Below are 15,526 nucleotides of genomic sequence, written 5' to 3'. Positions count from 1 at the left end.
AGTATGATACAATCACATAGTGCTTGGTGATCTCTCCTAAAACAAACCCAATGAAAGAGGGGTAAGGAGGATGCCAAGGTGTGATATCAATGCTAATGCATATGATGAGATAACATGAGGGATCTTAGGGTCAAAATTGGGGTCTTACAGCTGCCCTATTTAAAGACGTTCTAACTGAGGAGATGAAGGTTAAAATCTTCGCATCGACTCAGTAGAATGGGCTTAAATAATAACATAGAAACAAATTTTGGTCCCTAAGAGACCTCATGATGCATATGGTATGTAAAAAAACAAATTCTCTGTGGGGAAATGTTACCACAAAGGAAAAGAAATCAGAGAGACCAAAGATCCACAGGAGTATAATTATATCCGTAAGGAAAACTCGCTAGGGAGACAGAGACTCTGGGGGGATAAAAGGTTATGCGTAGGCCAAGCTACAACTTGAAAACTTCTGGGGGACTAGAGAAATTCCATAAAATTGAAAGACTCAGCTGGGGGAACAAAACATTTGTAGGGGATTACAAGTTGATCAGGATAAAAATGAAGTTCTTGAATCAATGCAGGGAAAAGCGATTTCACTAAGGAAAAGTGCACTCAACTCAACTGGGGAAGAAGTAAACTTCAACACGGGAGGAGAAAAAATTCATTATCTACTACCTGCTACTGGGTAATGAGATAATAAAAGTCTGAAAGAGAGGACATCCGTCATCGATTAGGATGAACATATCAAGGATGACTCACTGGGAACCATCATGAGGGAATATTCATTACCGGTTACTGGGTAAGAATAACCTTGCTGGGGGAAAACTACAGAAATAGGATTTACAACTACCAGTTACTGGGTAGAAGACCGAAGATGAGAATACCCGTCACCGGTTAAGGTGAACATATCAAGGATAGACTCAAAGGAAAGAAAATTCATCATCGATTAAGATGAATATATCAAGGATAGTCTTGTCTGGGAATTGTTAAGGAGGATACACGTCATCGGTTAGGATGAACATATCAAGGATAAACCAACTGAACAAAAAGTAGGAATTACATCTATCGAATACTGGATAGAAGACCATCAAAGAGAAAATCTGTCACCGGTTAGGATGAACATATCAAGGATAGTCTTTGTTGAGGGGAAGAGAAGGATTTACAACTACTGGTTATTGGGTAGAAGACCGCAAAGAGGAGGAAATCCGTCATCGATTAGGATGAACATATCAAGGATTAACCCTCTGGGGAATAAAATAGGGATTACAACTACCTTTTTACTGGGTAGAATACCAAGGATGAGAATATTCGTCATCGGTTAGGATGAACATATCAAGGATAGACCCAAGCAAGGGAAGAAAATATTTGTCATCGGTTAGGATGAACATATCAAGGTTATACTTCCTGGGGAAACGTGAAAACGAATCCGCTGGAGATAAAAGTTGATCTTGCCAGGGATTGGCCAAAAGTGAAAAACATGAGAAGAATATTACCAATTACTGGGTAATAGGCTCTCAGGGGACCAGAAACATCTATCTAGGTAAGATCTAGAACGAAAAGGTCAATTAAGACTCAACCCAATAAGGATATAGCTCAAGGGGAGTAATTCCATCCAGGTAATCAACTGGGGAGGAAACTAAAACAATGATCATCCACGAGGAAATAACTCAGCGGGGAAGGGAGAAAGGTTAAAATCTTTCTGCTTAAGGGGCTGACACTTCTATCCTTGAAGGATGATAGACGCCAGATTTGTATGGGGATAAAGTACCGCCATAACAAAGAATAAGAATCTCAGACAATGAATCAACAAATATGATTATGCAAAAATATGTAATCATGAAATTATATGAGTGTATATGTATATTTATATGTATATGTATATGTATATGTATATGTATATGTATATGTATATGTATATGTATATGTATATGTATATGTATATGTATATGTATATGTATATGTATATGTATATGTATATGTATATGTATATGTATATGTATATGTATATGCTGACAAAACGATTGCAAAGGATACAAAGGTGTCGCAAAAAATTTGAATCATCGGTACAATCCTTGATCAATCCACAACAAAGGGATACATCTGTCGGAGAACAGGGGGATCAACCTCCTAAAGGCTCAACATCATTTGGGGATGGAGGAGATCTGCTGAGGAAAGGAAATATTATTGAATCTGCAGGGAATTTTAGGTCAACACCATATCAAATGGGAGACAACCATACAGAGGATAAACACAAATAGCTGCTCAGAAACCAGGAGGAAGCTCTGACTAGGAGTGAGTCGGATGGCTATTAGCGGAGAAACCAACTTGATCTACTGGGAAAATCGATCTTACTTTGCTGAAGATCAAAACAGAAAATCAACCCTGCTGAGGAACACACAAACTCTATCGGGTACTGAATCAACCAACTCAGCTGGGAAAAATACAGAAGCTCCGCTGGGGATCAAACACTCCGCAGGGGGACTGGACCAACAAACTCGGCTAAGGATACCTGAAGGGTTATCTGCTTTGGGGAACCCATACAGCTCCACACTTAAGACTTGCTATTTTTCGGAATGCTGTTGATATTGCTTTAAAAACTGCCTCTGAAATATTCTTGCTTTTATATGTCTAAGAAAATGATTTTGATTAAAAAATTTAATTTCAAAAATGATCATAATAAAATTTAAAACTATTTGGCTGAAATAAATAAGAGTAGAAACAATTGGATAAAAGCTCAACTTTATTTAATAGAATGGTAGTTTGTAAATGACAAGACTCCATAGATCTTGACAAAGTTGAAAATGGTAATTTACATGGAAAAGTGTTACATTGAATACAATTGACCGCTAATCCTTCTACCAACTCTTGATATCCACTGTGCTTTTGGCCTCTAATGGGGACGATGAATTGATGTCAGCCCTTGTGCTCAACATAGTTTCTCCAAAACTGGAAGATCAGCAGAATGCAGTTACTTGCCAAAATCCCTAATTTTTGCATAAGTTGCCCCAGGCTGGGGTACTCAACTTATCGGGGAAATTCTTTTCTATTTTATGTCTCTAATTTTTGCCTGGACCGCCCTTTCAGGTTTTCAATCCACCGAGATGCTTCTTTTTTGCCTAAGCCGCCCTTTCGGGTTTTCAACTTAGCGAGTTGTTCTTTTCTTTTTTTAGGCGAAGTATTTCTTGATTGCATCTGCGTTCACAGGACGAGTGAACTCTTCACCATCCATAGTTGTAAGAATCAATGCACCGCCTAAAAAGGCTCTCTTAACAACATATGGGCCTTCATAATTAGGAGTCCATTTGCCCCTAGAATCTGGTTTGAAAGATAAAATCTTCTTGAGCACAAGGTTACCTTCTATGAATACACGAGGTTTGGCCTTCTTATCAAAAGCTTTCTTCATCCTCTGTCGATATAATTGACCATGACACATGGTAGTTAATCTCTTCTCTTCAATCAAATTCAACTGATCAAACCTGGTCTGACACCATTCAGCCTCAGTCAACTTGGCTTCCATGAGCACACGCAATGATGGAATCTCAACCTCTACGGGGAGCACTTCTTCCATACTATATACAAGAGAGAAAGGGGTTTCCCCTGTTGAAGTGAGGATGGATGTATGATACCTGTGCAAAGCAAATGGGAGCATCTCATGCCAATCCTTATACGTCACAACCATCTACTGAATAATCTTCTTAATGTTCTTGTTTGCAGCTTCAACAGCCCCATTCATCTTGGGTCTATAGGGAGAAGAATTATGGTGTGCAATCTTGAAGTCTTTACAAAGAGCTTCCACCATATTATTATTCAAGTTCAATCCATTATCAGTAATGATCTTACTTGGCACACCATAACGGCATATAATCTGATTCTTGATAAACCTTACAACCACTTGCTTGGTTACATTCGCATACGATGCCACTTCAACCCATTTTGTGAAGTACTCAATTGCCACTAAAATTAAACGATGTCCATTCGAAGCTTTGGGCTCAATCATACCAATCATATCAATTCCCCACATGGAGAAGGGCCATGGGGAAGAAATAACATTCAATAGTGTCAGAGGAACATGAATCTTATCCACATAAATTTGACACTTGTGACATTTCTTCACAAACTTGCAACAGTCAGATTCCATTGTCAGCCAATAGTAACCTGCTCTCAACATCTTCTTCGCTATTGTATGTCCATTGGAATGAGTACCAAAGGAACCTTCATGGACTTCAGTCATCAATAGGTCTGCTTCGTGTCTATCCACGCATCAGAGCAAAACCATATCGAAGTTTCTCTTGTACAATACCTCTCCATTCAGGTAGAAATTGCCGGCTAATCTTCTCAAAGTCTTCTTATCTTTCAAAGATGCCCCAGGCGGGAAAATCTGACTTTGAAGGAAACACTTGATGTCGTAATACCACAGCTTCTCGTCTTTGACCTCTTCAACAGCAAACACATGAGCTGGTCTATCAAGACGCATCACAGTCAAATTGGGAACCTCATTCCAATACTTGACTACGATCATTGACGCCAATGTTGCGAGAGCATCTGCCATCCGGTTTCATCTCGAGGGATATGATGAAATTTAACCTTTGTAAAGAAATTTGAAATCCTCATCGCATAATCTCTATACGGTATCAAACCGGGTTGATTTGTCTCCCATTCACCTTTGATCTGATTTACAACCAAAGCGGAATCTCCAAATACATCTAAATGCTTGATTCTGAGATCAATGGCCTCTTCGAGCCCCATAATGCAAGCTTCATACTCTGCCATATTTTTTGTACACTTGAAAGTCAATCTAGCTGTAAATGGAAAATATGTGCCTTGAGGAGTAATGATCACTGCCCCAATGCCATTTCCATATTGATTAACAGCTCCATCAAATACCATGCCCCAACGGGAACCAGGTTCTGGCCGTTCTTCAAGCAATGGTTCATCACTCCATTTTCAAGTACAAGATCTCTTCATCAGGAAAATCATATTGCACTGACTGGTAATCTTCAATTGGTTGGTGAGCCAAATGGTCAGCCAAGATACTACCTTTAATCGCTTTCTGAGATCGGTACTCAATATCATACTCTAATAACAATATCTGCCAACGGCCAATCCTCCCAGTTAAAGCATGCTTCTCAAATATATACTTGATTGGATCCATTTTGGATATCAACCAAGTGGTATGATTCAACATATACTGACGCAGATGCTTAGCAGCCCAAGCCAATGTACAACAAGTCTTCTCTAGCATAGAATACCGAGTCTCACAGTCGGTGAACTTCTTACTGAGGTAGTAAATCGCAAATTCTTTCTTTCCATTCTCATATTGCTGACCAAGAACACAACCCATACTATCTTCAAGCACAGTCAAATACATGATCAGCGGTCTTCCTTCAACAGGCGAAGACAAAATCGGAGGCTCAAGCAGATATTCCTTGATACTATCAAAAGCTTTCTGGCAGTCTTCGGTCCAATCACAAGATTGATCTTTCCGAAGAAGCTTGAATATAGGCACACATGTGGCAGTCATGTGTGAAATGAATCTTGAGATATAATTCAAGCGGCCGAGAAAACCTCTGACTTGCTTCTCAGTTTTGGGCGCAAGCGTCTCTTGTATTGCTTTGACCTTGGCCGGATCAACCTCAATACCCTTCTCGCTGACAATAAAGCCTAACAACTTACTAGAACGAACACCAAAAGTACACTTACTGGGATTCAAACGGAGTTTATACTTCCTCAAATCCTGGAATATCTTTGAAATTCTGGTATCAGATATAAGATGTTGAAGGTAATGTCACGACACTGATATCTGGATATAAACAATGGATAAACAAAAACAGAATGGTAAAGCAAATAACACAAGCAATTGTTAACCCAGTTCGGTGCAACTCACCTACGTCTGGGGGCTACCAAGCCAGGAAGGAAATTCACTAAAATAGAATTAGTTCAAAGACTATCCGTACACTTCACCAAGTTACAGTCTTTCTCACCTAATCTCTACCCGTGCAACTTCTACCTAAGCACTCTTAGATATGAGAACCCACTCACTTCCCTTACAATCACAAGCCCGTGATCTTAAACAACAATCCCTTGTGAAAAGAAAATACTTTTCAATTACAAACTCTTGATTTTACTTCACAGTTTCAATCAAGAAGACACACTCTTGATCTTGCTTCAAAGCTTTTGATCAAGAAGACAAATCAGTCCAATTCAATCATCAATGGATGACTTGAATGACCTACAGACACAAATCCTAGCTCTCTCTCTAAATTTCGCTCAGTCTTGATTGTGTGTCCAAACAGGTTTTCTAAGTCCCTTTTTATAGAAGCCTTCTGCTGGGCTTGGACATCTTGAAAACCCTAAGTCTATTTTCCAATCAAATCTTTTTATCATAGCTGGTTAGATCTCTTTGGAAAATAAGTAAATCTGGTTGAAATCCCTGATAGAATGAGCCAGCTAGCCATATCTTCAATCAACCATTGATTGTCATTAATTGTGCAATCACAACACACCAGACATTCATACTGAATGTTCTGTGTACAGGATGTCATGACATCGGGTCTGACATCCTGGAAAAATCCTGCATAATCCAATTTCCTTTTATAGTAGGTACAGCCATATCAGATACCATGACATTGTGTATGTTATCTGAAACAATCCTGCATGAACATGTCTTCCATTTAAGCTCCAGCAGGTACAACCAATATCAGAAGCCTTGTCATTTTATGTGGCATTCTGAAACAATCCTGCTTGCATATGTTCTTTAACTCCAGCAGGTACATAGGATATCTTATGTTAAGACATCACACATGACATCTTGTGAACACTCTTTGTTTTACCAAAATTGCTGCCAACACTTAGAATCAACAAACTCCCCCTTTGGCAAATTTTGGCTAAAACATATATCTGTCCTTTTTGTTCACAAGGCAAACTATCAGCAGTTTAAACGACATAACAGTTGTTTAATCAGCAGCAGAAGCAAAACAATTACTAGCTATGGCTACTAGTAATACACACATGCACAAGGGTACTTCTCCTCCCCCTAAATCTGTGCAACTACAACAGAATTACTAGTTATGGATGCAACTAGTAAGACACACAAATGCACAATGCACAAGGGTACTTCTTCTCCCCCTAAATCTGTGCATTCACCAAAAAACAGCTACTGTAACTCCAGCACCTGTACCAGCCAGAATGTCATACTGACATCTGCTATAACATCAACACCTGTGCACCTCTTTCAATAATAGTTGTACTTCTGTTCAGCCACATCCAACTTCCATATCAAGCACTTCTCCCCCTTTTTAGTCAAAATTGACCAAAGGTGACCAATCAGACAAAATAAATGTCTGTTAGCCTAGCAGAGAAAGTTAAAACTGATGTTATAACATTAAGCATGTTAGAACAGAATATTCAGGAAGTACACAACATCATTATACATAGCAGAAAGCTGAGATAATGAACAAATTCAAGGAACTCATTAAGAGCCCTAAATATTACATAACAGGCATCAAGAGGACTGCCACAAAATACAAAAACAAAAACCAAACAAGACAATAGCCTTCCAAACAGCAACAACTTCCACCACACCTTCCAGCACCCCTCCAAGTCTTCAATTCAGCCAGGGACCATTAATCAGAAGAAGAAGAATCATCTTCACCTTCACTTGTGTCTTCACCTGTACCTTCAGAACCTTCTGAGCTTCCAGAACTTCCATTGGATTGGGATTTTGATCTTGTATTTGATTCCTTCCCAGCCTTTTCTTCTTCCTTCTCCAGGCTACAGATAAGAACTTCTAAAGCTTTTTTTCTGGCCTTGGCCACCCTTATACCATTGTCCAATTCTTTGCAGGTCTCTTTTAGTTGGTCAATTAGGCTTCCTTTAGATGCAGACTCCCTTCTGGTAGATGTCATGACATCATTGACATGACTTCCCTCAAACAGCTTGTAATGGATGGACAAAGGGGATTTTCTCCTGCTTGGGATGTCACTTGTGCTCAGAATCCCTGGTTGTTGGCTCAGGATAATGCCACAAATAAGGGAGGGGAAGGCAATGGGTAACTTCACAGCATTTGTATAAGCATGTCTAATGGTTTGTTCAAATATGAACTTGCCAAAATCATAGTTAACCCTAGTTCCAATAGCATGAATGATTCTTCCAAGATTGATGGAGATAGTAGAGGCATGATTAGTAGGAATTCAATTAGCTGAGCCAATCTTGTGCAAGATGGCATATTTAACACTGAGTTTTCCAGCTGATAAGTGATTTCTACTAGGCCATTCCTTAACTTGGCCAACTGTGATAGCCCTACAGACCTCATTGTCTGTGGTTTCTAGGTCTACTCCTCCATCCATTCCTCTTCCTAGGAACTTGTTGATGATACTTGGTGAGAATTTTACACATTTGCCTCTTATAAAATACCTTGCAAAACTCCCTGCTGTTCTTATCATAAATATCCTCAGGGATATTAACAATAAACTCTTTAACCAGCCCCTTATAGCATTGGGGTAGAGTTACCACAGTCTTCATGAGTCCAACATTTTTGATCAGCTCAATTACCTCCTTTACCTCTACAGCTTCTTGTCCAAGTTCTCTTTCAATGGCTACTCTTCTCTGAATGACATATTTCCACTTTGCTGCTCCATCTTCCAAATGAAAGGAGATATTGTCTAGATGGACAGCAGCAGCCTTGCCAGGAGATTTCTGAACAGCCTGCCTTTTTGCAGGGGAGATGTCTGGGACATCGTCTTTAACATCCTCCTCAGAATCAGAGTTGTGTCTTTCTTTTCTTTTTCCAACCTCAACCTTGCTCCAGGGTTTAGAGGGTCCTACGCCTGTAGTCTTTTTCACTCTAGCAGCTCTCATTTTAGCCATACTTTTCCCTTTCTTAGTTCTCAGTTTCTCAGCTACGCTAGGTTTAACCAGATGAACCAAAGGATCATCTTCTCCTTCAGTGCTTTCTTCCTCCAGATCAATAATATTTTCTTGAGGCACATTTTGTTGCTTGATAGGTAGGGTTTTACCTAGAGACCAAAGCCCTTCAGCAGCCACCTCTTTTTCTGATCTAGATGAATCATCATCTTTATCAACATGGGGTTCTCTCTCAGGAGAGGGTTCCCTTCTGGACAGAGGGGTAGAGACCCCTTCAACTTTATGTCCTTCACTCAGTATTCTAGTAACCAGTCTCCTTATAGCACGATTAGTGTAATACATGTCTTTAGGAAGAGAGGAGTTACCAGAGGTATTACCTTGCTTATCTCCAGCATTGGAGGAGGTACCTATGGTGTCGTCCGGTATCATGCACAGAGGAGTGACGTCCATTATGTCTTCATCTACAAACTCCATGGATGAAGTCTTTGCATGTTGGGAGGATTTGGAACCAAATGACGATGGATGTTGAGACATGTTGTAGGACTTTTGAGGAAGGTTTCTTTGCCCTAGCTGAGCTTTTCTTAGAAGTTGAATGGAAATGGCAGTTGCTGAGTTTAGGTAGCGTGTGCTAAGGGAATAGATACTGTTTTCAAAGCTAGGGAATGATTTATCATTAATGTGGCTCTTTCTTTTAAAAGGGCAGACATTATTTTTATTTCTTTTATTTTTTCTTTTTAATTGCCTTAGTTTCTCAAGAGTCCAAATCCCTAATTTCCCTTCCTCATATTCAATTTTACCCAAATTCCTTGCAAGCTCGTCTGCTAGTTCTAGTCCAAACTCTTGACTTCTGAATTTGTCTTTCACACATTTCCTAATGGAGTGACAATAGCTAGAACAGTATTTTGTCCATCTGTGTTGAATCTGATTTTTGGACCTGGCTTCAGCATTCAGGAAGTCATAATACAATGTTATGACATCATGTGTAATATTGTCTGCAAATAGTAATAGGTTCATCCAACCCAGTTGAGCCCAACTGCTATCATCTTCTATACCTTTCACAGGTGTCACCCAAATCTTCTCCATATTGTCCTTGGCCTTTTTGCACAAAGTCCTTTGTGGATTAGTCCCAACAGTTCCATTCTCCCTGTGACTGGTCAAATGTCCACCTATTTGGTCTACCCTCTCAGTTTTTTGAGCCATCATAACCTTTTCTCCTCTGGACTTCTGGTGTGACATCTTTGTGTGACATTTTCCCCAGCCTTGTTTTTCATCACTCTTGAGGGTATCTGTACTCACCCAATACTTTAAGGGACAATCCAATTGAGAGCTCCATATGTAGCAATTGTCTTTGGTCCTGATTCCTCTCATAATTACTTCACTCTTTATGTCAAGGATTAGACATTCAGTTTTGGTGAAGTTAACATTCAGACCTTGATCACATAGTTGGCTAATGCTTATGAGGTTTGCAGTTAGTCCTTTGACTAGTAGAACCTTGTCAAGTCTAGGTACTCCAAGACAATCAAGTTTACCTGTTCCCTTGATTTCACCTTTTGCTCCATCTCCAAAGGTTACATGAATTATAGTATGTTGATGCAGATCAGTCAGCAGGTCTTGGTTTCCAGTCATGTGTCTGGAGCATCCACTGTCAAAGTACCATCCTTCTTTGGCTGAGATTCTGAGGGGACTGTGAGCTATCAGACTTGTGACATTAGTCTTAGGGACCCATTGCTTTTTGATGATAGGTATATGATGTTTGAGTCTGAATTGATGGTGATCCTGATGATGAGTAGACCTAGGATAGCCATACAGTTTATAGCATAATGGCTTTAGATGACCAAATTTCCCACAGTAATGGTATCTCCATCTTTGGTGTTTTCCTTTCAACTGTTTTCTCCTTTGGTGATGTGACATATTATGTGACATCACAGGTTTTTGAATGCACTTAAGTTTGGCTTGAGGTTTGACACCAGTGTCACTGCTCCCAGGTTTTGAGTTATTATACCCAATGCCAAATTTGTCTCCTGTTATTTGTCCAATTCGAAGAATCTTGTCTAAGGAGTCAGACCCATTGCTTAACATTCTTACATACTTGGTCATCTCTTCTAATTTAGAATTTTGAAACATGACTTCAGTCTTCAATTTTGAGATGATTTTAGCATGGTCTGCCTTCTCACTTTCCAGCTGCGCTATCTTCTGATTTTCAGCTTGTGGATTTTTGTCTAGCTTGGCATTCAGAACCACTGCTTCTGTTTGTAACTTGGAGATGGTTTCCAAGTATTCTATCTTCTCGTTCTCAAGTTGAGTAATTTCCTTCTTCTGGCTATCAACCTGTTTGCACAGCTCTACACTTTTGTGACACAACTTTCTGTAGGTAGATGCCAATTCTTCAAAGGTTACTTCATCATCACTTGAGTCTTCATCAGACCCCCATCTTCCTGTCATCGCAGTCACAATATTTGCAGCCTCTTCAGTATCACTCTCATCAGACCATGTGGCAACAAGACTTATCTTCTGTTTCTTGAGGTAGGTTCCACATTCAGTCCTGATGTGTCCATACACATCACATTCATAGCACTGAACCTCTTTTCCTTCTTTGAGCTTTTCATCTGCTATAGCTTTTCTTCCAGCATTGTTGGATTTACTGATGTCAGATGAGATGTTCTTGACATTTGCCTTTGATCTTACATCCATCTTTTTCAACAGTTTATTGAACTGCCTTCCCAACATAGCTACTTCATTGACAAGATTTTTATCACCCTCCTGACTCTTATCCTCTTCTGTGTTTGACATGAAGGCAATGCTCTTTGTTTTCCTTTCAACACCATCATTCAACCCTAACTCAAAGGTTTGGAGGGAACCAATTAGCTCATCTACCCTCATGTTGGAGATGTCTTGAGACTCTTCTATGGAAGTTACCTTCATTGCAAATCTCTTAGGGAGTGACCTGAGTATTTTTCTCACCAACTTTTCATCTGTCATCTTCTCTCCCAGGGCTCCTGAAGCATTAGCAATCTCAAGGATACTCATGTGAAATTCATGAATGTTTTCATCTTCTTTCATTCTTAAGTTTTCAAACTTGGAGGTGAGCAGCTGAAGTCTAGACATCTTTACCTTAGATGTGCCTTCATGAGTGGTCTTGAGAATGTCCCAAGCCTCTTTGGCTATTTCACAGTTATTTATCAGCCTGAAAATATTCTTGTCCACTCCATTGAAGATGGCATTCAGAGCTTTAGAATTTCCAAGAGCAAGATCATCCTCTTCCTTGGACCATTGTTCTTCAGGCTTTTTCTCAGTAGCGGCTTCTCCTTCTTTAGTAACAACGGGATGCACCCAGCCTGTCAAGACAGCTTTCCAAGCCTTGTTATCAAGGGATTTTAAAAAGGCTACCATTCTTGGTTTCCAATAGTCATAGTTAGAACCCTCCAAAATTGGTGGCCTATGAACAGATCCTCCATCCCTCTCCATTGTACCAGAAAGTATTCTCCCTAGATCTCACCCAGAGCCAGAGCAGGATGCCTGCTCTGATACCAATTGAAATTCTGGTATCAGATATAAGATGTCGAAGGTAATGTCACGACACTGATATCTGGATATAAACAATGGATAAACAAAAACAGAATGGTAAAGCAAATAACACAAGCAATTGTTAACCCAATTCGGTGCAACTCACCTACGTCTGGGGGCTACCAAGCCAGGAAGGAAATTCACTAAAATAGAATTAGTTCAAAGACTATCCGTACACTTCACCAAGTTACAGTCTTTCTCACCTAATCTCTACCCGTGCAACTTCTACCTAAGCACTCTTAGATATGAGAACCCACTCACTTCCCTTACAATCACAAACCCGTGATCTTAAACAACAATCCCTTGTGAAAAGAAAATACTTTTCAATTACAAACTCTTGATTTTACTTCACAGTTTCAATCAAGAAGACACACTCTTGATCTTGCTTCAAAGCTTTTGATCAAGAAGACAAATCAGTCCAATTCAATCATCAATGGATGACTTGAATGACCTACAGACACAAATCCTAGCTCTCTCTCTAAATTTCACTCAGTCTTGGTTGTGTGTCCAAACAGGTTTTCTAAGTCCCTTTTTATAGAAGCCTTCTGCTGGGCTTGGACATCTTGAAAACCCTAAATCTATTTTCCAATCAAATCTTTTTATCACAGCTAGTTAGATCTCTTTGGAAAATAAGTAAATCTGGTTGAAATCCCTGATAGAATGCGCCAGCTAGCCATATCTTCAATCAACCAATGATTGCCATTAATTGTGCAATCACAACACACCAGACATTCATACTGAATGTTCTGTGTACAGGATGTCATGACATCGGGTCTGACATCCTGGAAAAATCCTGCATAATCCAATTTCCTTTTATAGCAGGTACAGCCATATCAGATATCATGACATTATGTATGTTATCTGAAACAATCCTGCATGAACATGTCTTCCATTTAAGCTCTAGTAGGTACAACCAATATCAAAAGCCTTGTCATTTTATGTGGCATTCTGAAACAATCCTGCTTGCATATGTTCTTTAACTCCAGCAGGTACATAGGATATCTTATGTTAAGACATCACACATGACATCTTGTGAACACTCTTTGTTTTACCAAAATTGCTGCCAACACTTAGAATCAACAAGCTTCAACAAATGCTCAACATGTTCCTCTTCATCAATTAATTTAGCAATCATGTCATCGACATAAACTTCAATCTCTTTATGCATCATATCATGAAAAAGAGTAGTCATTGCTCTCTAGTAAGTTGCACTATCATTCTTTAAACTGAAAGACATTACTCTATAATAGAATGTTCCCCAAGGTGTAATGAATGTGGTCTTCTCCATATCTTCGAGTGCCATCTTGATCTGATTATATCCGGAAAATCCATCCATAAACGAAAATACTTTGAACTTAGCAGTATTGCCTACCAACATATCAATGTGTGGCAGAGGGAAATCATCTTTCGGACCGGATTTATTCAAATCTCCATAATTGACACACATGCGGACTTTTACATCTTTCTTTTGCACACGCACAATATTGGCCACCCATTGCAGATAGTCAGTGGTCACAAGGAAACAAGCATCGATTTGCTTCTGCACTTCTTCTTTGATTTTCACTGCCATACCAGGATGCGTTCTTCTCAACTTCTGCTTGACTGGCGGGCATTCTGGCTTCAACGGAAATCTATGCTCCACAATCTCAGAGTCCAAACCAGGCATGTCTTGATAGGACCAAGCGAACACATCTGAATACTCTCGAAGAAGATCAATCAACCCCTTCTTAACATCTTGACACATTCGAGACCCAATCTTGACTTTCTTCACGTCATCCTCGGAACTCAAGTTGACTAACTCAATCTGCTTTTCGAACGACTGAATGGTCTTTTCATCATGCTTAAGAAGACGAGACAATTCATCACTCACTTTTTCATCACTTTCCTCCTCGGCCTCAAACACAGGGAATTCAAAATTTGGAGAAGGAGAAGGATCATTGTATTCAATGGGGATAGGAACAAACGTGCATAATGATTTGATATTTTGATTTTAGAGAAGTGACTTTGTGACCAAATATTATGCAGATGGACAATTATATTATTTATTTATGTTTTTTGTGATTACCATTTTCAGAATAAAGCAAAAAGTAAAAACAAAACATCATAGATGTGGATGAATAGTGTAAGACCCCAATTTTGGGCCCTAAAGATCCCTCATGGCCCATATCACATCATATCATGGCCTCAAGGATCACTGCATGCCCTAGTTTCCCTCCTAGTGGGTAGGTTGCCTTGTGGGTTGATTTCTTGATCACCAAGCATACTTTGCATTTGTATATTCTTGCTTTTCATATGTTTATCATTCCAAAGTACAAAAATATTGTCAGTCTAACCTTGTTGCTTGCAGATGAAGCAATTAGGTCAAGATCAGTCAACAGTCAGTCAAAGCAATGGATGGTGGCCATTCTTGCAGAATTTGGGCACCATGATCCATAATCAAAAGCTCATACAACTTGGGACATCATTTGAAGTCAAGTTCTCAAGGAATTAGGGTTTGGAATTCATCAGAAGAGGTTCAGTCACCCAAAACCCTAGAAAAGTCAAACTTGGTCAACTGTGGATTTAATCAGTGATGTGATGGATGGAATTGATTTGAAGGAGCTCATTCATGCTTATACAAGCCTCATCTATCATGTCAAACCTCATCATGGAAGAAAATCAAGTCAATCAGAAAATTTCCCAAAATAGAAAGTGGACCTGTAATTTCAACTGCCAAAAATGGAAACTTCTTGATCTCAACTTACATCATGATACAAGCTTCAAATGAATTTTTGCCCAACATGAAAGTTGAAGATCTTGTTCTCCCATTTTCAAAAAGTCCAAGAACTCTCAAATCCCATGTATGGTTGTCAAGATATGATCAATTCAATTTCAAAAATTTGTGAACTTCAAAGAGCCATAACTCATGAACCATAAGGCCAAATTTGGTGGGGTTTTTTCCTACAAACCACATTTTTCCTCCTCTTTCCAAAAATATAAATTTCATCCTCCAAAACCTTGCCAATCAAAATGGCATTTTTTTGACCTATTTCATTTAAAAATCAAGTTTGACCAACCATTGACTTTTTGATTTATTGACTTTTTCTCACTTTGGCCAATTGGGATTTGTTTCATATGC

At 39.3% G+C, this 15,526-nt stretch overlaps 1 protein-coding gene across 1 annotated transcript; it reads right to left on the bottom strand.

Moving 5' to 3' along the window:
• Positions 1-7,604: 7,604 nt before the first annotated feature.
• Positions 7,605-9,378, bottom strand: LOC127121971 (uncharacterized). The gene is made up of 3 exons (XM_051052391.1): positions 8,716-9,378; positions 8,395-8,586; positions 7,605-7,742 (listed from the first exon to the last, which is right to left on the bottom strand). Exons 1-3 carry the CDS (start codon positions 9,376-9,378, stop codon positions 7,605-7,607), a joined length of 993 nt encoding a protein of 330 aa, XP_050908348.1.
• Positions 9,379-15,526: the final 6,148 nt, after the last annotated feature.

Source organism: Lathyrus oleraceus, chromosome 2 (genome assembly GCF_024323335.1).
Source record: "Lathyrus oleraceus cultivar Zhongwan6 chromosome 2, CAAS_Psat_ZW6_1.0, whole genome shotgun sequence".
Classification (NCBI taxonomy): Eukaryota; Viridiplantae; Streptophyta; class Magnoliopsida; order Fabales; family Fabaceae; genus Lathyrus; species Lathyrus oleraceus.
The sequence above is the reverse complement of the archived record's forward strand: the minus strand, read 5'-3'. Positions and strand labels throughout refer to the sequence as shown.

What these genes read in the sequence shown, in the direction of transcription:
- LOC127121971 (XM_051052391.1), bottom strand. Translation starts at nt 9,378, where the DNA reads ATGTCTCAACATCCATCGTCATTTGGTTCCAAATCCTCCCAACATGCA. An exon ending in AGGAGGATGTTAAAGACGAT is followed by an intron (nt 8,587 to 8,715) that starts GTCCCAGACATC and finishes TATGTCATTCAG; the next exon opens with AGAAGAGTAGCCATTGAAAG. An exon ending in ACAGCAGGGAGTTTTGCAAG is followed by an intron (nt 7,743 to 8,394) that starts GTATTTTATAAG and finishes AGCCTGGAGAAG; the next exon opens with GAAGAAGAAAAGGCTGGGAA.